Here is a 24,325-nt window from a genome sequence, read left to right on the forward strand (position 1 = left end):
GCATACACAGCAGCTACAGAAACAAGTTACAGAGCTGCAACGGCAAAATTCAAAAATTGAACACCAATTAGCGGCACTAGAGGACCAGAGGAGAAGCAGGAATGTAAAGATAAGAGGCATAGCGGAAGAAACGCCGGAGACTGAGCTGCCCCACCTGGTAAGGAGGCTCCTCTCAGCCCTCCTGACACCAAAACACGCCAAACTGATGGTCCCCGAGGGGATGTTCCGACTCCCACGGCCTGCTACCGCATCAAATACCCTACCCAGGGACCTATTGGTTCGCTTCCCTAATACTAGGGATAAAATGGCGGTGATGGCAGCCGCACGAAACAAGACACCCTACGTGTTTGAAAATATGTCACTCTCATTCTATACAGACCTGTCACGGCCCACGATGGCCTGGCGCCGCTCCCTCCAACCCTTCACCTCTTTACTCAGGGCACAAAACTTCACCTATAAATGGAAGGGCCCACAAGCGCTACAAGTCCTCCACGGCAACTCCCAGCACACAGTACAAGACATGCAGGGCGCACGAAACCTTCTCCCTACTCTGGGCATACGCCAGGAGCTCCTACCTTCAAGAAGAACGCAGACAACTACCGCATCGCCTGGGATGGGAGACCCGGCAACGTCCATCCCATTTGTCCCCCGACAGCACGACTCCGCACACTATGCAGCCGTTACGACCTGACGGGACAAGAGGAACAAAGGGGCAAAAGGGAATAACTTTCCATCCCCACGGACTTTAAAGCCCAAAACAACTTAAAACCAACGGACTCCCTTTGAAGGGTTATATATATATTCATTGTTCAATCATTGTTTATTTTTTTTTATTTTTTATTTTTTTTTTCTCTTTTATTTTTCTTCCTCTTTTGTTTTAGTTGTCGAAGTAAGTTCCTTGTTTTTTTATCACTCAGGACAGTCCTGAGCCCTTACCATACTCCCTAGCGCTTAAGGGTACACTCATTAACGCACAGCAGCACGGCCACAGGTTACGGCAGACACGACTTAAACAGCACCCCTTTCATCTCAACATGGAGGCTGTAAAATACTAATTCTCCCGAAGCACCCACAGCACCTGAGACTACACAGCGCCGCATACAACCAACACACAGAAGTTAGGCCACTAAGGTTCCCGTCATCCCCCCCCACCCAGTTTAATTAATCCAAAGTGTCTTGAGACACAAGTACCTAGCCTTATGTGAAGCGATAAAATTTTCAATGCCACCGTCCGCACTAGACACGCAATAAGCTACTCTACCACAACAAGGCAGCGCCGGTAGGCATTAGCGGCACACCAGGCACGCCTACTGTAGCATGCACCTAGCCCACGCACCACGAACTACATATCTCCACTACAGGTGGGCCTGCAGGATGCTCGATAAATAATTGTGAAAGTGCAGTTTAATATTTTGTTCAAATTGTTGATGACACTATGTAAAATGACATTATAACAAAAACTGTGTGCATGTTCCTTACACACCACATATTTGTATTATTCTCCTTTAAATCCGCGCTTGTGAAAGCTAATGTGGCTATACAAACAATGTTGTAAACTTTTATGCACACCAAAAATAAAGAATTAAAAAAAAAAAAAAAGAGTGCACACGACAACCAGTACGGCCCATTAAAGAGTGCACACCACAACCAGTACAGCCTATTAAAGAGTGCACACCACAACCAGTACAGCCTATTAAAGAGTGCACACCACAACCAGTACAGCCTATTAAAGAGTGCACACCACAACCAGTACAGCCCATTAAAGAGTGCACACCACAACCAGTACAGCCTGTTGAAGAGTGCACACCACAACCAGTACAGCCTATTAAAGAGTGCACACCACAACCAGTACAGCCTATTAAAGAGTGCACACCACAACCAGTACAGCCCATTAAAGAGTGCACACGACAACCAGTACAGCCCGTTTAAGGGGTTATGATGGCATGTGTCCTTTGGCACCAAAAGATTATAAGTAGTCAAACCACCTTCTAATGGCTTAGCAGATACATGGATCCCATTAGACAGATTTTACCTTTGCGAGTGAGCATGGGTTTGTATTTTAGAATAATTTATTTTTAACTCACTCACCACTGCATGTGGGTGTTATTATTACAACTATTTGGGAATATTGTCTTTGGAGACAAGTCATAGAACCCATAAATTATGTCAAGACACCATTGTTGTCCAAATAATTAACTACATGGTTCCTTTAGTACTTTGCACTTCACTAGTAGCTACAAAGCTGCAGGTAGTTTATTAATGACCAATTAAAGCTTCGTTTTTATCAGTGTTAGATAACACAATCATATTTGGAACATTTTTATGGCTGCTAAAAATCTATGAAAAATATATTTTCTATCCATAATTCTTTTGAAAAAGTCACATATGTTATGTGCTGAAAAAAAAAAAAAAAAGATCTGTTGGGAATATATATATATATAAAAAAAAAACCACATTTCTTTACCAGTTGGTGTTATCCGACACTGCATTAAGCAGTTAATCCATTTTACGAAATAAGCTGCATGTGGAAAAAAAACAATGTTTTATTGAAAGAAAACAGACAGGTGGCTTTCTGAGGTCTTCGCTAATAAAATCTCTTTTTTAATTCACTTCTTTGTACTCGGGGAAAGATTATCTGTCCTCCTTAAAACATAAAGGTATATATTGGACCAGCTTATTCGAACAGTTAAATAAATACTCTGATTAGACAAGGAGCTTGATTTCGACTCGTGTAAAATTTCCCATTAATAATAGTGTCTATTTAAGACATCTGCCTAAAACTAACAACATTTGTTTAATGGAAAAATTCCAAACATAACTTATACTTCCCATGAAGCCAGAACAATGGAATTCTTACAGATGTTGTTCTTGATCAAACTTTATCATTTCACAAATCAAACTGCTCTTTTTTTGGCAATTTAAAAATCAATAAATAAATATATATATTAATGTGGTTTTATGAAGCCAATACACCATATACATGCTATTCTAGTACAATGGTCTTGTAAAGGTTTTTTGATAGAAAGCAACTCTGAAGTCTGAAAAGCATTGATAGTCACTTGCTACTTTTTTGCTTCTTAAAACAAACACCCGTATCCCCCCCCCACACCAAAAAAATATAAATAATAATTAGAAGAAAAAAAACTACAACAAGAGTATTGTAGACACCATACTGTCTTTGTGCTATATTTCCAATGGTTGCTTATTGTAAGAACAAAACAAACAGCAGTGCAATATATTGCCTAGAGAGGTTGCTTTATCATATCCAGCAGATTAGCTGATCATGTACTGCCAGGCTTAGCTCAGAGAGTTTTCTGCAAAATAACCACTACAAATGGCATTAGCACCTCATAGAGGCGCTGTAGGCTTTGTTCTCTACCCTCAATGTACCTTTTAAACAAGTCTTCCGGTCTCTGCCTTGTATGCCTCTTTCACACTTAACTTTCTACTTCGCCCTGTAGCTGCTCCTCCTCATACTAACTTCACCGTTAGAAACTTTGCTACTTACTTCACTGAGAAGATTTCCATGATTAGGGAAGAGATCTGTAATCTCTCGCCTACCCCTACCAATACTTTCCCCTACCCCACTCCCCCCTCTGTTCTATGATCACTTGAACCTGCTACTCCAGAAGAGTTTTTGCTCTGCTTCAGTCCTCTAGCTCAATCACTTGTTTCCTATATCCGATTCTGTAGGATAGTGAGGGAGGGGGTGACAGGTGGCAGAGTGAGGGGGTGACTGGTGACAGATTGAGCGGGTGACTGGTGACAGAGTGAGGGAGGGGGTGACTAGGGGCAGAGTGAGGGGGTGACAGAGTGACTGAAGGAGGAGGTGACAGTGACTGAGGGAGAGGGTGAGAGGGTGACAGTGTCTGAGGGAGGGGAGGTTGTTAGAAATACCTTTTTTTTTCTTTCCCTGGTGGTCCAGTGTCCTAGCTCCCTGGTGCTCCGGTGGTCCATCTCTCCAATCTGCAGCTCCGCCGAGTGTGAGCTGCAGACTGTGCTGTATCTCGCGAGCTACAGAAGTCAGAGCGTTGCCGTGATAACCCGCAGAAACGCTCTGATTGGCCAGAGATCGCACAATCTGCAGCACAATCTGCAGCTCACACCCGGCAGAGCTGCAGACTGTGCTGGCGCTCTCACCGGGCAGATGGGAAGGACCTCGCACCTGGCGGCACATAGGGCAAGCCGCCGGGCCCCCTTCCAATGTCGGGTCATCGGTCATGGACCAAGGACCTGACAAGTCAATCTGCCCTATTTTTGGCAGGTTTTACCTTTTTTCAGACAAAATGGGATAGGCCCATTTTCGGCCAAAAATGTCGGTGCATCCCTACCATCAGCATTACCATGCAGTCTCACTGCTTAGGTGTTCTCTTTGACTCCAACTTCTCCTTCACCACTCATGTCCAGTCACTCGCCATCCCCTATCTAACACTGGATGCAGCTAAGGTGCTGGTTCATGACGTTCTCATCTCTCGCCTTGACTACTGTAATCTGTTTCTCAGTGGTCTTAAGCATTCCCAACTTGCCCTGTTACAGCCTATAATGAATGCAGTGGTGAGGCTCATCTTTCAGTCTGTCCGCACCTCCCATGCCTCTCTCCTTTGTTAGTCCTTACAGTGGCTTCCCGTAAGATATAGGGCTCGATTTTAAATTCTGGTGGTTGCTTACTGTCCTCACTAAGCTCTGCCAAAGATCTTCATCTATCCTCTGTTCATACTTGCACCTTTGATGCCTACTTTCAAGACTTCTCAAGGGCTGTGCCGTTCCTATGGAACTCTTTTCCCTACTCCGTGAGACTTTCACCCAGTCTCAGTTCTTTCAAAAGATCATTAAAAACGTATTTCTTGGGGCGTGGCCTGATGCCTGAAGCGAACAGATGTACTTTCTTTGAGCTCCGGCATTCTGAGGCAATAATCGCGATTACAACGTACATTTCACGACAAAAATACCCTGCTACCGACCTCAGCAAGCATGGGAAGGAAAACCAAAAAGCAGAAACCCGACAAACCTCGGATGGGGATGAATATCGGGGATATGCTCCGCCAAGTGCACGAGGCGGCAAGGCCCAAGATGGCCGACTACCCGGACGAACTCACAGAATCCTCGGATGAGGACCCACTGTATGGGGAACCCGTGGTCACACCAAACCGGGAACCCACCCCACGGCCCTCACGGAGCCCAGACTCCCAGCCGGTCACGATGGGAGCACTGAAAGACCTACTCACAGGCCTCCAGAGGACTCTCCAGGCCGATGTGGCCTCCCTCCGCACAGATATCACAGGCCTAGTAGGACGGCTGGGTGCGCTGGAGACCTCCTCAGACGCACAGACGCAGAAGAACATGGTGAGAGATCTCCAGTGCCAGCAAGCTAACACCGAGAAAAGGTTTGCCGCCCTGGAGGACTGAAGACGGCGCAAAAACCTTAAAGTACGGGGAATACCTGAGGAAACCCCGGAGGCTGAACTCCCTCATGTAGTGAGACGCCTGCTGGCAGCGCTGTTGACTCCCAAGCACGCCAGGGCCGTCACCCTGGATGGTGTGTTCCGCATACCTAAGCCGAGGAAAGCCCCAGCGGAGGCCTCAAGGGACTTGATAATCCGCTTCCAAACCATGAAAGACAAAGTGGCAGTGATGGCGGCCCTCCAGGGCACCAACCAATACTCCTTTGAGAGCATGGGACTTACATTTTACGCGGACATCTCCGGGAGCACGATGGAGTGGAGGAGCACGCTCCAGCCCCTAACCACCCTCCTCAGGAACTGAAGCATCCGATACACCTGGCGAACACCCCGAATCCTCCTGGTCACGCACGGAGAAACCACCTACTCCATACGAGAACTGTCTGAGGCGGATTCCTTACTGGAGGCACTCGGCCTCACACGAGACGGTCTGCAACCCCCTGAACGGGAGAAGGCCCCAGCGATAACGCGCAGATGGGACCCCACTAAAATCACCCCATTTGTCCCACAACGAGCGACAGCTAGTGCCGGCGCGGCAACGGTTACTTAAGACTTACCCCTGAACCGAGGTGAAACGGGACTCTTACCAGCCAACCCCAGCAGACCCTCGCACAGTTTGTTTGATTTATTCCTTACCCATGTTTAATTTGTTTTTATCAACTGACACCTGTCTCTGATGCGATATTTGTCCTTACAAATGTTCACAGCATACTTACCTAGCTCAAGGAAGCTAACACACACCCAGACGGATAGACTACAAGGCCAACGTTAACCCCCCCGCCTCTAATCACAGCACACGGCCACATCTTACAGGCTCGACACGACCTGAACCAGAGGGGCGCAAAACTTATTTTTAGTATTAGTGCTTTTTACCAGTTAAGCGTTTTGTATTTTTTAGATAGCAGACTGCCACACTTGACGTTAGTCAGAGGACATACCAACGTCCTGGTGGGCAACCCAGATAGACAAGTCCATGATTACCCTCACACCCACCGAAGGGCATCACTCGAGCTAGCAATACATACAAGGGGCAATACAACGAATAGTCACACAACAAATACTTACTACTTAACACACTAATCCATATGACATAACCTTGTTGAGGAGCACAAATGTTGATACCATTCTATTGCTCTGTTTTGGTATTTTCTCTTTTTCTCTTTTTTTTTTCTTTCTTTTGTTTGTTTATATTGTAAGTTCAACTAGGAGGTTTAATGAAGTCAGGCTGATGATAACCTGTGAGTTCACTATTAGCCTATAGATTAGACCTACCTGCTTCGTTTACTATGCCTATAATCAAAAAAGTGCAAGTTCCACATGCCATTGTTTATCTTATTTCTGTTACTATGCAAAAGTTCGCTGTTGTGGTGTATGATTATGCATTGTACCTACCTGCACAACAAAAATAAAGAATTAAAAAAAAAAAAAAAAAAACTTATTTCTTTAGGAAACATAGTAATTAGACTGTAAATAGCTTTCCAATGCCTCACCTTGGTAACCCACCTTACATCTTCTCCTGCAACTGTGTCATTAAGAAAAATCTATTTTTTTTTAGTAACCTTCTTTTTTTCTTTTTTAGAACACCCTCAACACCCTCTGTTCCTTTGTAAATTCTGTTAATCCACCTATTGTGCAGCTCTGCAGAATTTGTTGGCGATTTATAAATAATAACAGTAATATACTGTCTCATCAGACCCCCTTGAATAGAAAGGACAGACTGATGAAATGTTCAAGGCTTTTAATAGGGGCACTCTAAGAAACTAACCCAACAGCTCACTGTATTGGTTGTATTGCTTTGAGTGTCCTAGCATTGTTCCCCGATTTAATATTTAGATTTTTATGGACGGATATAAACTGGGGCTTTTCTCTTTGCCCACGGATCAGCCCCATTTTAGCCACATTGATAATGAAGAAATAACACTTCAGCATTGTCATTGTCAATTTTCATCCGACCTAGACAACACTGTTTGGCTGTGTGGGGGGTAGGTTTTATAAAAAAAAAAAAAAAAAATATATATATATATATATATATATATATATATATATATATATATATATATATATATTTTGCTAGGTTTCAGTAATTTTCCCAAAATTTTGTATGTGCAATGTGGGAGTTGAAATTCAGCTGCTAACTTTGCATTAAAAATTGCACAGCCCCCGAGATATAAGTCTAGGTGATGCCCTCTGCCCCCCCTCCCCCCCTGCCCGTGCAGCAGAACGTTTACCGAGGGCATGAGGACACACTACCCCACCCACGTCCATGATAGTTAAGGCCCATGGTTGAAGACTCCCCAGGAACAGCCAGGCAAGGGTTGTCGTTGAACATATAAGGTTAAAAACAGTTTGCGTTACACAATCAAGTACCATATACGCGGTGTGGCAACCACGTGGTACAGGAACCTTCGTCTCATATCCCTCCTGAAAGTGTGGACATGGGACGGATAACTTCACCCCACTCCGGTCTGGCGATTGGTAAGTCCAGACATCTTCAATTTCTTACTATTCTCTTACTCTCTCAGCTTCTCTATACTTTCCCTTCTGCCCCCTCTATTGTCACCCATCTACCTGCATCGGAATCGGTGGGCACTCCGAGTGGTGCTCAGGAATCCTCCATAGGGATCCCACATAGGTGTCACGTAAGACAGACGTCATACACGCATAAGCACGGCCCCCCATCACAAACGTAAGTATGGCCCTAAAACGGACGTCTATTAACGTTAAAGGACTGAACGCTCCCAAAAAGAGACGACTGATGTTCAGGGAAGTTAAGAGAATGGGCGCCGACATCACCTTCTTGCAAGAGACGCACATACCCAAAAATACGACACTCCAACTAAGAGACCACACATACTCCACCTCATATGAAGCGCGATCCCATAGGAAAAACAATGGGGTAGCGGTCCTTATACACAGTAGATGCCCATTACACATTACAACAAGCGACCAAGACCCAGGAGGGAGGTACATCATACTCACTGGCACCATGCATTCCCATACCATACATCTGGTTAACATTTATGCTCCCAACTCACCAGACGTAGCTTTTTGGGACACCCTATCAACTAAACTCAAAGCACTCCCACACGGTATGCTCATTGTGGGGGGAGACATGAACGCCGTACCGTGTCCGGCCGCGGACAGGAGCTCCAAACCAGGCCAATTGAGGTCACAGGGCAGGGGGAGCCAAGACAAACTTCTGCATTAATTCATGCAGGACATTGGTCTGATTGATGCCTGGCGGGCACAACACCCCAGCACGAAGGATTACACCTTTTTCTCGGCCCCACACGGGACCTACTCCAGGATCGACCACTTCCTAGTGAATAAAGTATGCATGGCTAGGGTCCTGGACTCAGGGATAGGCAAAAAGACATACAAGAATATTTCGATACGAATGATACTGCAGACATGTCCCCGAGCACCATTTGGGCAGCGCATAAGGCAGTGATCAGAGGCTCGTGCATAAAATTGGCCACTCGAAAGAAAAAACTGAAGGCGCAGAGATTAACCCAACTGTTAGACGTGCTGAGAAAACAGGAGCAACAACATAAGACGGCACCAACCCCGCAAATACTGGAACGCTTAGGAAGCACTAGACATTCTATCACAGAACTGCTTCTAGACGACGCTGCCAAAGCCATCACCTGGTCTAGAAGGTTGTTCTACGAGAAATCCAACAAGATGGACACTCTCTTAGCTAGGACCCTGCGCCCACGACAACATAGGACACACATCACTGCAATCAAACACAGAGATGGCACCATAAAAAACACCCCATCGGAAATTGCGCAAGTGTTTACAGATTACTACAAATCGCTCTACAACCATTCTCCAAGAGATCCCATCGCTCAGGCAGTGGCAAATAATGATGTCAGCACCTTCTTAAACCAGCTTGACCTACCAAAACTCCCGACAGTGGCGACGACACGCATGGATGAAGCCATCACCGGAGACGAAATAGACAGGGCAATCGCACAGCTTAAGGGTAATAAAGCCCCTGGTCCAGACGGGTTCGACGGGGCCTACTATAAAACGTATAGAGAAGACCTTACACCTCACTTGGAGCGACTTTTTAACGACTTTATGAATGGCGGCACCCCGGAGAGCGGAATGTCCTTGGCAAACATTATACTCCTTCAAAAACCTGGTAGAGACCCCTTACTCCCCGACAACTACAGACCCATCTCGCTAATTAATCACGACATAAAGATTCTAGCGAAAGTCCTAGCAGATCGCCTCAACCCTCATTTGAAAACATTAATACACCCGGACCAGGTGGGCTTTATACCAGATAGACAACTCTTCGAAAATACCAGGAGGAATATAGATCTCATTTGGAGACAGCGGACCACGGCGATTCCCACGGCAATAGTCGCAATAGACGCAGAGTAGGCCTTCGACAGAGTCGAATGGCCCTATCTGTTCCAACTACTGGCATATCTGGGATTACCGGGAAAGTATATAGCCACAATCAAAGCTATGTACCATCAAGTATCTGCCCAGGTCAAAATTACCGGAGCTAGGTGCATCCCCTTCCAACTGGGGAATGGCACCCGACAGGGATGCCCCCTCTCCCCGTTGTTGTTTGCGCTGTCCCTGGAACCATTGCTCCAGGTGCTGCGCAAGCACCCGAATATAAGCGGCATAACGGTGGGAGGACAAGAGTTTTTAGTGTCTGCCTATGCAGACGATGTCCTACTGACAGTTACAAATCCGAAGGAGTCGATGGCGGCACTACACGAAGTCCTGACTCGTTTCGGAACATTCTCAGGCTACAGAGCCAACCTGGAAAAATCTAGTACCCTACTCATGGGCCTGTCCGCGGAGGACACGGTGGCGTTGCAGACAACTCATAACATACCCATAGCTAGGGATCACATAAAATACCTAGGGATACAACTTCCAAATGACCATACCAAACTATATCACTTAAACTATACACCTCTCATACGAACACTAACGCGAGACCTGGATAACTGGCAGGATAAACCTATCTCCTGGATCGGGCGTATTCACACTATTAAGATGAATGTGCTACCCCGCATCCTTTTTCTGTTTCAAGCGCTACCCATCAAACTGTTAAAATCCGACTTAGCCCCACTGCAAAAGGCAGTCGGGAATTTCATATGGCAAAATCGGCGCCACAGAATCTCCCGAAACATATTATACAGACATAGGCAGAGAGGAGGCTTAGAGCTCCCACATTTTTATTTCTACTACCTAGCGGCGCAACTAGCACAGGTGGCCATGTGGCATGCACCGCTAGAAGTAAGGAGATGGGTGGACCTAGAGTCCCACCTCACTGGCCCTGATCTACCACAATACCACATGTGGGTGCCCAGGGAAGATAGACCCATCCTCAGAACCACATGCCCAGCAATTTTAAACTCCCTGAGAATTTGGGACGCATCGGCATCCAAATATAAATTGGCAAGCTCCCCTTCCCCTCTACTACCACTATTAAGAAACAGGGCCTTCCCTCCGGGAATGGAGGCCAGGGAATTCGCAAACCTAGAAAGAGCAGGCTTACAGAGGGCTTGCCACCTGTATGAAAGCGCAGGCATAGTCACATTCGAACGACTGAAACAGGAGACACATCTCACTCCCAGGGATTTTTTTCGGTACATACAGCTTAAAGACTTCGCACGACGCCCACTCGTACAACAAGCAGGGAAAACCCCATTGACATTTTATGAAAAAATGTGCCTAAACGAATCCACACCAGCAGGACTTATCACGACAATGTACGCACACATATGCTCGGAAACAGCAGAATGGGGAACACTCGCATACACTGAGACATGGGAGAGAGATTTGGGAGAAGTCCTGGAGGGAACAGAATGGAGAGAAATATGGGAAGCGAACAATGCAGTATCCATATGTGTATCCCTCCAGGAACAATGCTTTAAAACCATGTTTCGGTGGTACACCACCCCGGTAAAACTATTTCATATGCACCAAACACCATCCGACGACTGCTGGCGGGGATGTGGCCACAGGGGCACATATCTCCACATGTGGTGGGAATATCCTCAGGTACAAACTTACTGGTCGAAAATATACGACTTGCTTAGACAGATCTTCCACAGGGCGCCCGAGCTGAACCCCTGGACGTACCTGCTAAATAGATCCCTAGATGACTGGACTAACAGGGAACAAAAATTAGTACATAAAGTAACACTGGCAGCACGAAGAACACTAGCACAGTCATGGCTACAGGTAAAATTACCTTCCATTCGGAAGGTGATATCCAATTTGAAGGAAGTATATCTCATGGATAATTTGACAGCCAAGGTGCGAGGTTCCATGGCTAGATTCGAAAAGATCTGGGAACCATGGACAAGTAGCGAACTTTTCCGCGAATGACGTAACCTATGACGCATCATTTCACGACCTTTTAGGCGAGGCATGCACTTAAAAGAGACACCTTCAATAGATAAGCATAAAAGGAGAGGCATCGGACACTCCCGGCTCCCACTGACCTGACGCACACCTCCCCTTCATCTCCACTATTCCTATATTACTCCTCCTCCCCCCCCTTTTCTATTCTCTCTTCTCGTCTCTTTCACTACTTAACTCCTTCTTATCCCAATCTAGGAAAAGGGTTTAGTGCCAAATCCCTAAGCAACATAGGCATCACACAACCTGGCTGGACCAGGATAGCACCAAGAGGGAAAGGTGACACAAACCACTACCGAAATTCAGGATTTAATTTGGTTAAAAGGATCACAATAGCGTAGATAGTTTATCGATCCAGGAACACCGATAGTTGGATATCCAAGTTTTGTGTATATCATAAAATGTGAAATGTCATTGTTATATAACATGCTTGATACTAAGAGCAGACAAAGAACTACCGACAATACGTCTGGAATGATGTAATTGAATATGTCTTATACCTAATGTACACCAACCATGGTATGCTGTTATTGTAACAAGACTTTTACACAAAAATAAAGTACTAAAAAAAAAAAAAAAAAATTGCACAGCCAGTGGCTCTCTTTTCATAATTGTATTAAGCCATTTGACCAAAGTAACAGGGAGCAGATGGCTTTATTCACAGTTACAAATACATCTGGTATACACAGCGATGCTAATGCAGGAGTTCACACTTCTGTATTAGCATACCATCCTTGGACATTATTCATTGGTCGGGAGTGTCAGCTCTCAGTCAGTGAATTACGCCCAAAGTCGGTATGTTAATGTTGAAGAATGAAATTCAGCATTAGCATATCAGCGCAGACTAGAAGAATACTTTAAAGTAAGTGTAAAATTCTTCAGAAATGGTTTGACAGCTTACACTGTGACAGAATCAGGGGATCCCTAGCACCATAACCAATAGAGCATGCTGTAATGGTAATGATGCTTAGAGTATATGTTTAATATTTTATGTTTGGCCTGCAATAAGAAAGCCCACATACTACGTTTTAACAGCTATAAGTGAGGATATCACAAACCTATGTACTATTAGCAGCTAAGGTTTGTGAGAGGAGATTAGTAGATGGGAGAGAGTCTTTTATAGTAATATAGCATTTAAATATAAAATTTAAATATTGTAAAAGTGACCATTACCCCAAACAGTGTACAGACATGTGGATGAATGCAATGTCACTTTAAACTGTGAAATGATGCAGTTATTAAACTGAATATTTTGTTAAACATCCAGGCATGTTCGTCAAGAACAAACAAACAAAATATCAAGAGAACTGCTATAAATAAACAAATTCACTATTTAGATCAATGAAAATGCATCTGCACCACACACACACACACCAAGAATCGTTCTTTATCCAATGAAGGCTACTCTAAACTAAACAATATTTCATCCAAAATCAGTTTTGAAGGTTCTCTTATGAATACACATAATGGAAAAGACCCCAATTAAATTTGTGACAAAGTGTTGCCATTTTGAGCAAACAAATATATCTCTGAAAGGTCACAAACTGCTCTTTGATAGCGATGGGAAATTAATTACCACGTTGACATATGTCAAAATGAATTTTAAGGAGAATAGCATTCGCTTGTAGGAGTGTGTTTCACCTATTTGTTGGTATGCAAAATCAGTTTCCACAGGCATCTAAATGTATTCATTTATTCACAAGCCCTCAGAGAAATCATAAAGACTTGTTGGCATGTAATTTTGTATGCATTTTGATGAAATCTGAACAAAAGACACAAGTTTAGTGAGCCATAAAATAAGTACAGGATGAAGCTATTGTATAGGTAATCTTACAGAAGCAGGTATCATCTTTATACAATGTCTAATTTTAAAGGGTTAACAAATGCAAATCAAGTGCTGAATATTTTCCAAGGGTCCTTTGTTTGTAAGAGCAGTGCATTTTTGAAATGTGAAACCCCTTGTCCCCCCCCCCCCCCCCTTTTTACCCTGGATGGTCGGAAATAGGCTCCACAGCAATACAACCACAGTAATGCTTAGTGCTTAGCAATGTATCACAGAAATCCACAGCAATAAAATGCCCAAAGTCATACATGAATGCACAAGCATCACAGGGCTGTGCAGCAATACAATTCACAGTACAATCACACTGCAGTACAAATGTCTACAATATGGGAACATGGGTTGAATTTACAATGAAGCCATATCAGTCATCATAGAGAAATGCACTCAACATGCAATACAAAACCCTTCCAATACCCCAGGGGATCACTCCAAAATTAAATATAAGAGCATGGGATGCCCCGTGTGTGCCTTTTCAGATGGTAGTTGTGTTAGCAGAGTGTAGTTTTTATTTTTCCAGTAGACAGTCATTCTGAACAGTTATATTTGAGGATAACTCAACTTATACTGTCACTGCAACAAATTGGTAAAACACTATTTGCTCAATATTGTGATGTAGCATCAGAAGCTATATTGTGATGGATACTGGAAACCACTAAAATATAAGTACTATAAAACAACAACAAAACTTTTTAGCTATCTACAAAAAATAAAAGTGCAGTAAAAACAGTAGAAAGTAACTTATGACTAAGTGCCAACATGTATTTTGCCAGATATGCGAGCTTCTTCAGTTAGCTATTGTCAGTGGGTATAAAGTTCGGTATTTAAAGGTTCACGCCATCCCTCTCGGTGCGGTGGAAAGCTTGGTGCCAATTACAGGGTAGCTCTATTTAATGTGAACAATTTTATATTTCTCATCTACTCCACATTAAATGAATCAGGCTACACTATTGGACCATCCCTGTTCTGTCTTTGACTGAAGCCAAGTTATGGGAAGAAAGGTGTGATGCTACCTTAAAATTCAGAACTGCACTTCTGCAGCGACTTATCTAACTAAACGGGAAAAGGTTACTCTGCCCATACTGGGTAATCCTGCAGGAGACTGCTGCGATAATAGTTCAGACCTACTCTTATTGTGTCAATCCATGTTACCCCATACTAGACATGCTAACCAATGGTACGCAAGTGCTGATATTTTTGCAGCAATTGCTAAAACTAAGCTGGGAGCGGGCAATTAATCACCAACTCAGTTTATAATTAGCGGTGTAATTTTACAATGTCACTATGCTCAACATAAAAACGTGCCTGTTTAACGAATGTCACAACCTATGTTATGTAATGTACTTATGCATACCTTGATACCACTGTTGTGGCGAACCAAGGCTGTTCTGTTAAACTTGTGCACGACAAAAATAAAGAATAAAAAAATAAAAAATAAAAAAAAATCAGAACTGCACAATTAGTGAGTCTCATTTATGCTAGGCTCCAATACACGTGAGTGTATCTAGTTACTTTTGCTGCTACATTTTTCCACCATGTGTTTGTACCATCTGCACTATATCCTGTTTGTTTTCTTCTTTTTTATGCTGCCCCTCGATTTCCTAGCTATTATTTTTACCAAAAAGTGTAAGAAAATCCTTTTTTAGCGCTCCACCACTGTGGATTCATTTACTGTTTGAACTTAGCACTTTGTATATTTTTACCGTTTTCAAATAAGTACATTAAAAAGAGTAAAAGACTAACATTTTGGATAAATGGATTAAGATTCTTGAAAGACCTGTATCATTTATGTGAATGACACAAGTATCAAAAAAGGAGGTAGATAAATAAGGGGTAATCAAAAGGTTATAATGAATTCTCAAGAGAATGATAATAACAACACCAGGATAGATTAAAAACAATAACCGAGAAATGCGCTGTTTCGATTGTATTTGTATGTTTTTATGTTTATTTGTAACAACGTACGATATATGATAATCGTACTTTGTATGAATATTTATGTTTGTTTGTAAAGTATGTAACTCTATATTATAACTGAAAAAAATTAAAATAAATTATTAATAAAATAAAAAAAAGAGTAAGCTTCCTGCTCCATTTTAGAGACAGGGAAATTAAAAAAAAAATGCAAACATCTATTTGTATGCAAAGGGATATTCTAATTGTAAAGACATCATATATATATCAGGAGTTTTTAAACACACTACATTCAGTCATTTGCACACAACAATTCTCATATACCATTTCATGCCCAAGTACAAAAATGGCTGATAGAAGGTGCTTGGGTGCTGTAGTTCTTCACCAGCTTGAGATCTGTCATTTCATTACCCCTGATATATATGGATGATAATTGAGAGCAGAAAAGAAACATAGCGATACTGCATTACCTCTCTTAACACTGTGCTCTTGTATCCTCGATAGAGACCCCGTATACCCTGCAATACAAAAAGAGCAGCTGTGACAGGCATAGTGAGACATGGATCAAAGAAAGGAACAGACTTAGAAATAAACCATAACTAAGTAATGGTTTAAAAGCTCATATGAGAAATTGGACAGAAGCCACACAGCTCTAAATGTTCCTAAACTCTGCTGTCCTTTCAAATTATGCAGTTTATGGGGTCAGGAATGCTTTAATATAAGTGCAGTTTTATGAAAAAATGATTACATAGGGAAGTTCAACTACGTACGTAAAAAGTTATGGGACTTGCCTGTTCTGCTTTTATTGCAGCAAGAAGTCTGATATTTTAGAGAATGCAGGTAATGAGAACTGCAGAGACAGGAGAAAAAAAACAAAACATGAATTACACATCTGAAGTCCAAGCTACTTCCTGATTGGCTAATTCTGGGTTTCAGCTAGTCAGAATGTAGACAGAGTGCACATGATGGTCCGTAACAAACAAATGCACAGGAAAAGGTAAATAAGTTAAAATCAGACTTCCAGGTGCAATAAAAATAATGTAATTGCTACAGGTATGTATATTTGAATGTCTCTAAATGTGTTCTTTTATGTAATTAAATATCAGCTGCTACAATATTTTCCTTTAGACAGGTGAATAAACTGACTAAGAAACCATATCGACCAATGAAGACAGAGTTCAATTGTAACCTTAGGAAACCCTATTTGCATATCCAAAGCATCGCTCTTCATCTTACAACCAGAGCACCATAACAACTTCATGAAAATGAAGTTGTTATGGTGTGAGATGGTCTTGGACACCATCTTATCTGAAGGGGTTTTACCCCAAAGTCTTCAAGCCCCACTTACGCTTTTAGCACCAGATTAAGAAATTAAGCTCAATGGGAAGCTGATGAGAGCATCAGCTGACACTCTCACCTATCAGCGTCGCCCAGTCCAAGGCATCCTAATTGAGTAATCTGTCGCTGGCTTGAAGGTTTTGATGTTAAATTGTATGTTAACAGTTTAACACCTTCAAGGTTATGTGACCAACGAACCACTGGATTTACTCTTATGCACAACTTGGATTTTGAGAACGGACGAATAAGCGCTCCATGTGAACGGGCTATAATCACTAAGTCCCTAGAATTTCGGGAGCATACAAACAAACGGGTATACGAAATACAAGGCATTCGTTACACGATCTATCTAAATTAGTGTACATCATGTCTCACCCCAACAAATATTTGAATTACAGACGTTATTGGATATCAGCAGGTGCTTTAGATATCTATACCATCATGAAGTCATGATGTACATCTAGTAGATTTAGTTCTCTTGGAAAAAATGCTGATAAAAGAAAAAAAAAAAAAACCTAACAGGTAAAAGAATAAAATAAAAAAGATTGCTTAATGCAATAAATCTTTTCTGATGTGAAATTTAAATATTTTGGAGCTACAATAATGGGTGTTCAATAATTTGGAGAAATAATAGCAGTACACTATATCTTCCTCTGAAAACTCTCCTTTAGACTGACTTAAAATAAACGTCAGTTAATGAAACTTCCAAGGTTACTTTGTCCGAGGGATTTCAAGATGAAAGAAAAATATGATTTACCTTTGCACAAAGCATAATATTTTAAAGTTTTCTCAAGCTGATTCAAACATGTTGACAGTTCTTGTGATTGCAAAACAGGGTTCATAGGAGGTAAACCTTCCGCACGAGTAGCAAAGATCACTATCAAATAAGCCTTTTGGGGGATGAGCCTGGCCCCGTGACCTTACCTCTTCCCGTAGGGTGCTGGCCAACATCTGATATGTAGTGGAGGATGGAGAAACTTGTGTCCTTTGCTTTATAACTTCGGAGGGGACACGGATCAAACAGGCAACCTGTGGATAAATAAATTATAAATACGCTTGTGTGTTTTCGCTTTCAATCTTACAACCACTGACCTTCTTTCTCAAAACTAATCCTAAAAAGTTATAAGTGAGAAGTCTTTCAATGTTTTTTAAATTGTTTTCAAATTTAAGAGTTCTGGAAAGAACTTCAATTTTATAGATCTATTCCTTCTTACACCACTGTCACTGGAGATGTTTATTTTCGGTATAATTTCTGAATATGCTTCACAACATTCCAGATATATTCAAATAGTTTTGGCATTTGCCAGAAAGACCATCCTTCATACTAGGATCTCACCTGATATACCCACTAAAGCACGATGTCAATCTAAACTAATTTTAGACTGTTAGACTGGCTTGAGCCTCCCCCCCCCCCCCCCCCCAATTGCAAAGAATGAAAGGTTTCCTGAGGTTTTTTTTTGTGTTTTTTTTTTTAAAGTTACTCAAGGTCCTTCATCAGTTCTCTTGATTCCCAGGATAAGACCGTTAATCTGCAATACTTTTCAATACAAAACTTGTATTGTAACTTTTATACAAATCATGGAAGACATCCACTTAAATTTAAATGCTTATTTTTCTTTTCGTTTTATTTTGAAGAACAGAACTGACTATAATATATGCTATATATAGTATAAACATTGTTTTAGGTATTTGTTACATATAGTACAAATATTGTTTTAGTTACTTGTTACATACAGTATAAATATTATTTTAGTTATTTGTGATAGGTTTTGTAAATGCTCAGTTTAATAGACTGTTTGGAAATGTAAACCCAACATCCATAATATACTTATCCATAATATATTATTAAAAATACTAATATGCTTTTGGAGGGGAAAAAATTGAGTTACCTGGTTTTCTCTCATAATAATATATTTAAAAGAACCACCTTTTTGCCTCATAATTACACCCAGAATCCCTTGCAGTAGTGAGAGCACTGTTAAAGTGAGATTTCTGTGGTAAAAGCAAGTTTTATGGCTTGCCTGGTGTTTGTATTTGTGTTACTTATTTCAGGTGGAAGGGATTTTCACATCCACACTTTTTTCCCCACCACAACTTATTTGGTGTGTGTGTGTGTGTGAGATATATATTATATATATATATATATATATATATATAAATCACACACACACACACACACACACACACACACATACATACATACATATACACATACACATGCACTACAAGGATTGGCTCTAACATTAATAAATGTACGATCACTCAGGAAATACATTTATTTTTAGTTAAAGGGCACTATAGGTGGTCTGGGCTCCTTGTGCTTTCTTTTTTAAACCTGCAGTTGAAAATATTGCTACGTAGCAGCCTCTAGTGGTGCCCTCCATTTTAATGAGTCAAACCATTTTCGAAACTATGCAGGAACTTCCATTAGGCCTTCTGAGCCAAGCCCTGCAAAGCTCTCAGCCAATAAGCTAAGCCCCAAATTTATGGCCAAATGGGGGAATGCCCTGGGAGTCTTATTTATGCACAAGGAGTAGGAAATAATTGTTGAACTTACTCACAAATCTTCCCCTAGTACTAGAATATAAGAGCTATCATTACACATTGATACCACACATCTAGCACACTCCGTAAGCGATTCCCTCTCACTCGCGTCTAAATCTTGGCTGGGTGGGGGAGAGGAGGGCAGCCTGCTCCAAATCTGGTGACATTGCCCTCAAGATCCAGGAGTAGTAGAGTGGAGGAAACCAGAAAAATGGATAGTCCGGAGGTCAATGAGTTATGTTTGCCGACACGGTTCTATTGGCTAGAATTTATGTTGTGAACTGATTTTCAGGATTATGACTGACTACATCTGCACCTTTTCAGCTCTCATGGACAACCTGCAAAGTTGATGCTATGGAGATTCCGCTTCTACAAGTCTAGAATGCCTTGGTCGTCACTGAACTCCCGACAGGCTTGTGATATTTCTATTGCTACGCTAGTAGCTTATGGTGGGGATGGATAAAGATATTACTTTGATATACCTGAGGCTTGAGCTCTTGTTATACTGAGAACTAAGCATTTTTCCTGCTGAATGAAGACATGTAATCTCCACTTGATATATTGTATTCTTAATTATAATGTTTTACTTCTGTACACATTCTTGCACTCACATCATTTTATTTATTGTTCCATACCTTTGGGAGCTGGTGTGGGCCCTCTTCTATCTGGACATCTCCTTCCTGCTCTTCACTGCTCCCTCGCGCGCAGTTTAGTGATGCCGGGTGCCAGAATATGGCGTGATATTCCGGCGCCCGGCATCACTACAGACGGCGTGCGCGAGGGAGCAGTGAGGAGCAGAAAGGCTGAGCTCCCTCGCTGCATCTGCCTTCCTCTCCTCCCCTGCCGATTAACTTTGAGCAGAGTAGGCACCTGCAATGTGGAGAAAGCAGGTGCCTACTTTGCTTTAACACCAAGCCTGCACTTGCGGCTCACCGGGCCGCAAAGATGTCCATTGCGGCAAGTTTGATATGCTTGCTGTACACTAATCGTATGGTTAAACCATCTTAGATTGTACAGGATTCTGGCAGAACATTTCTGTTAAATTAAATGAATTGGTCTGCACGACTTGTCATGTGTTTAAACAGATGCTGATTAAAAGTGAGTTGTACAGTACTCAGCTGAATCAGTTCCTGACGAACAAATTTGAGGTATGAAGCCAACATATGCATTCAGTGATTAGTAAATAAACACAAACTTCACAACTTATTATGTTTAATTATAACAGATTTTACCCCACCCGGGGCTTAACAAGGTAAAAAATAAATTTTAAAAAAAAAGAAGCATTGGGAAGATTTAGCAAGAAAGAAGAGACAAAACACCAAGAAGTTAGTGATTTCTGACAGGAACATTATATTTATAGATTTAGTTAGCTAAAACAGAGTGTACTGGATGATTATAGGAATTGCAATACAATCAAAGATGTGAACAACCGTACCCATAATATAGTCGAGGGGATTGTGGCACTGGCTTCTGTGAATAATGAATTTCTCATGCAGAAGGAGGATGCTGGAAACCTCGAGAAGACAAAGAAAAGGCTGCAAACTACATAGCATCACCCTTGCAGAATACTACAAATACAAAAGCATTCCAAGGGGGCTACGCATTAGTTTACAGACTGTGCTTTTTGCCGAAAAGTTTGAATTTTACGAACGCTTTGAGCTAATCCAGAATAAATGCTCATTTGTTATTATGGTATTAACCATAGACTACCTATAAAGAGAAACCTTTGTATTTTTTTTGTCCTTTTGATCTCGAATAAATATATTTTTTTGCCTTCACCGTACGTTGTGACGCCTGTGGACCTCTACTTTTTTGTTGTTCCAGGTGAGCTGCGGACCACCTTCCACAGAGCTTCCACACAAACTTACTTGTGTGCAGCACTCCTTTGACTTAACAGTGTGTGTTTGTATATATGTAACTGTATGCAAGTCTAACAATGTGTGTGCGTGTATATGTGTAAGTATGTAACAGTGTGTGTGTATGTTGGCAACTATGCAGCATGTGTGCAATTTGGTGGAGGCCCTTTGTGTTTTTGAGGGACTCAGGAGGGCTCTCACCTTAGGGGCCCAGTCCCCTTTAATAGCACACTGGACCTGGCCCCTGTCAAAGTGTTCGTTGCCCCTGCAGCCTGCTGGGAAGAAATTACTTCAGGTCACTTCCTCCCAGCTTGCTACGAACCATGTGGCAGGGCTTGACAAATTTTCAGCTAAAAAAAAGTTAGGAGTCTTGTTTTTTTTTTCAAACTAACAAAGTTTCATTTTCAACAACAAAAATACAGTTCTTAAAGGGACACTGTAGTCAACAGAACCACTACAGCTTAATGTAGTGGTTCTGGTGTCTACTGCCTGTCCCTGGAGGCATTTTCATGTAAATGCCAAGCCTCCATGGTTCAGAGAAAAGGCAGTGGCTGCCTAGTGACACCTCTAGTGACCGTCACACAGTCGGCCACTAGAGGTGCTTCCTAGTACAGGGCTGCACAGTGTGCAGCACATACGTTAAGCGTCTGGGCACTCTGCGTGGCGGCGCTAAATGTTCCACAAAGAGATGTACTGACTCAATGCATCTATGTGAAGATGATGATTGATTGGCACAGCGTTTTGTTGGAAAACATTGGCAGGATTGATGATCTCAACCATGGAGGCTTGGCCAGTCAAGGCAAGACCAACATGGTGTGGGGGAACAAAAAGTGAGTAAAAACACCCATGCAATTTAAGGGTGGCTGCTAACCTAAACAGACATACTCACTGACAGACAGACACACATACAAATGATTATTATTTTTTTTTCCCATTTACGTCCACCCAGCCTCTCTACCAATGGAAGAGCTGGAATGAATCATTTCACTGGGGTCCAGTGGGGCTGCTGTGATCCTCAAGGCAGCCATGGAAGCATGGAGGAGGCCGGCTAGGGAGCATAAATCGTCTTGCAGTTCTTACTCAAACACACACAGGAGTGGTGAGGGAGGCTAAAAACTACAGCCCAAACTATGTTAATTGTTATTTATTTGTGTATGTCACTTTGTATGTGTACCTGTGTCTGTAAATCTGTGCAAATCTGTGTGTGTGTGTGTGTGTGTGTGTATGTGTGTATATCTGTGTGTGACATTGAATATACCCAGCATTTAAATGACAACAGTGTCTACAAATGCCAACACTACATGCAAATACACCTTTTTTAATGTAGAAACAAAAAAGTAATAAATTACATTTATGAAATTATGTGATATTGTTCTTTGTGACTGCTTTTTTTTCTTGTTTGTACATGAGGGTAAATATAATTTTATGCATTCCCCATACCTTTTTCAGTGGACAATTTGGCCGTTTGGAAAAAATCAGTTTGATACCTGTGCCTTAGAGCATGGAAGATGATCAATGTAACCTGGCGTCATAAGAGATGATCTCTTTAACAGTGTGTTATTTACGAGAATAATAATTTGAAGAGGCCATTAAATCTAAAAACAAACAAAAACTGGCCAATGCAAATAACATCATTGCATTATTACATGATTATTACTGCATATTAATCAGTGCACCTTGGATAAAATGAAAATTTCAATTATATTAAAGTCATCACAGGCTTGCACTTCTTTGACCCATCTCAGAGCTGTAACCACATCTGTGTATAAATTACTCTCCCTTATTGCATGTGATGTGAAGGAAGTGTTCTCAATAGCAAGAGAGTAACAAGACTGTGTCTGATACAAAGTCATTTTGAAAAGGTAAAGTTCTGCATGCCTCTCCGTGGCAGGGGTCAAAAATAGCAAATGACCCCAATATGTCAAGAAAATAAGAAATTGTCAACATGTGAAGTTCAGCATAAATATTTATAGGGCTTCATGCTTCATAACACCTTATGGCATTACATTAGCTTTTTGTTTTCTTAAACACACGGAGGCAGAAGGGAACTTTAAAAGGGTTCTAAGATAAAAAACAATCTCTGTGACAGAGGGGGTACTGAGCACTCAGCACGGCTCCCTGACTTCTGCGGTGCTGCAATTTTGATCTGTAGAAAAGGTTTACAAAGTAATGCCTTCTTCTATATTCCTGAGATCTGTCTATTTTATTTTAGATTATCTTTGATCTCTCTCCCATTTGAATCTGAACCGCGAGCAGGTCTTCCACTGCCCAGGAACAAAACATCTGAGCGTTTTCCTATTCTGGAAAGTAAATTGAGATAATGTCATGTGCGGTTCTTCTGTTATATCCATTTTCCTGGAAACGCTTTGCTCTGGCTTTTCCCCACCCAGAACATACAGTGACATTTAACATCAAATATGTGTGAAATGTTAAACAATGAACTAAAAACAGGAAACAGAGATAGACAGACAGACAGACAAAAACCTTGTGCAAATGGTGGTTGCCAAACAAATTTCCAATTGATCACCATAAGAGTAAAATATTCTTAAAAATGATCAAAAACACCAATTGTGCCTCTTGAAATCGCATAAACCCAAGTACATTAAATTATTGCCGGATGGCTTAAAGTGACAGTGCTGCCTTATAATCCATGACATATACACTAACAAATCTCTTTAAAGTGATTTGTGCAATAAATAAACAAAATGTATATATACGGTATCCTCCACACACACACCCCGCCTCCCCAAAGTGCAAAAATACTTTTGGTCCAACATTTAATGTAATACCCCCAAAATACTGATGGAATAGATGTAATTGTTGTTTTAATTAAAGTTAGGCACTTTATAGTTTTGCAGTAAATACCAAATATTAGGGCAACGGTTAAAGTCAGATCGTTTCCCTGGTCAGTAAAACAAAATACTGTGCAGTGTTTCTTAAAAAAGCATCCAACCCCCTCTTAATAGCTAAAA

General features: G+C 41.7%; 1 protein-coding gene across 1 annotated transcript in view; it reads right to left on the reverse strand.

The window, feature by feature from the left end:
- Positions 1–24,325, reverse strand: part of SLC25A26 (solute carrier family 25 member 26) — a 131,002-nt gene that overhangs the window by 74,813 nt on the left and 31,864 nt on the right. Inside the window, exons 4-5 of the mRNA XM_063427542.1 lie at positions 17,878–17,982; positions 16,086–16,133 (exon numbers count right to left, since the gene is read on the reverse strand). Of these exons, the coding sequence (XP_063283612.1) occupies positions 16,086–16,133; positions 17,878–17,982 (153 nt within the window). The remainder of the gene's footprint in view (positions 1–16,085; positions 16,134–17,877; positions 17,983–24,325) is intronic.

The sequence above is a fragment of the Pelobates fuscus genome, chromosome 7 (genome assembly GCF_036172605.1).
Source record: "Pelobates fuscus isolate aPelFus1 chromosome 7, aPelFus1.pri, whole genome shotgun sequence".
NCBI lineage: Eukaryota > Metazoa > Chordata > Amphibia > Anura > Pelobatidae > Pelobates > Pelobates fuscus.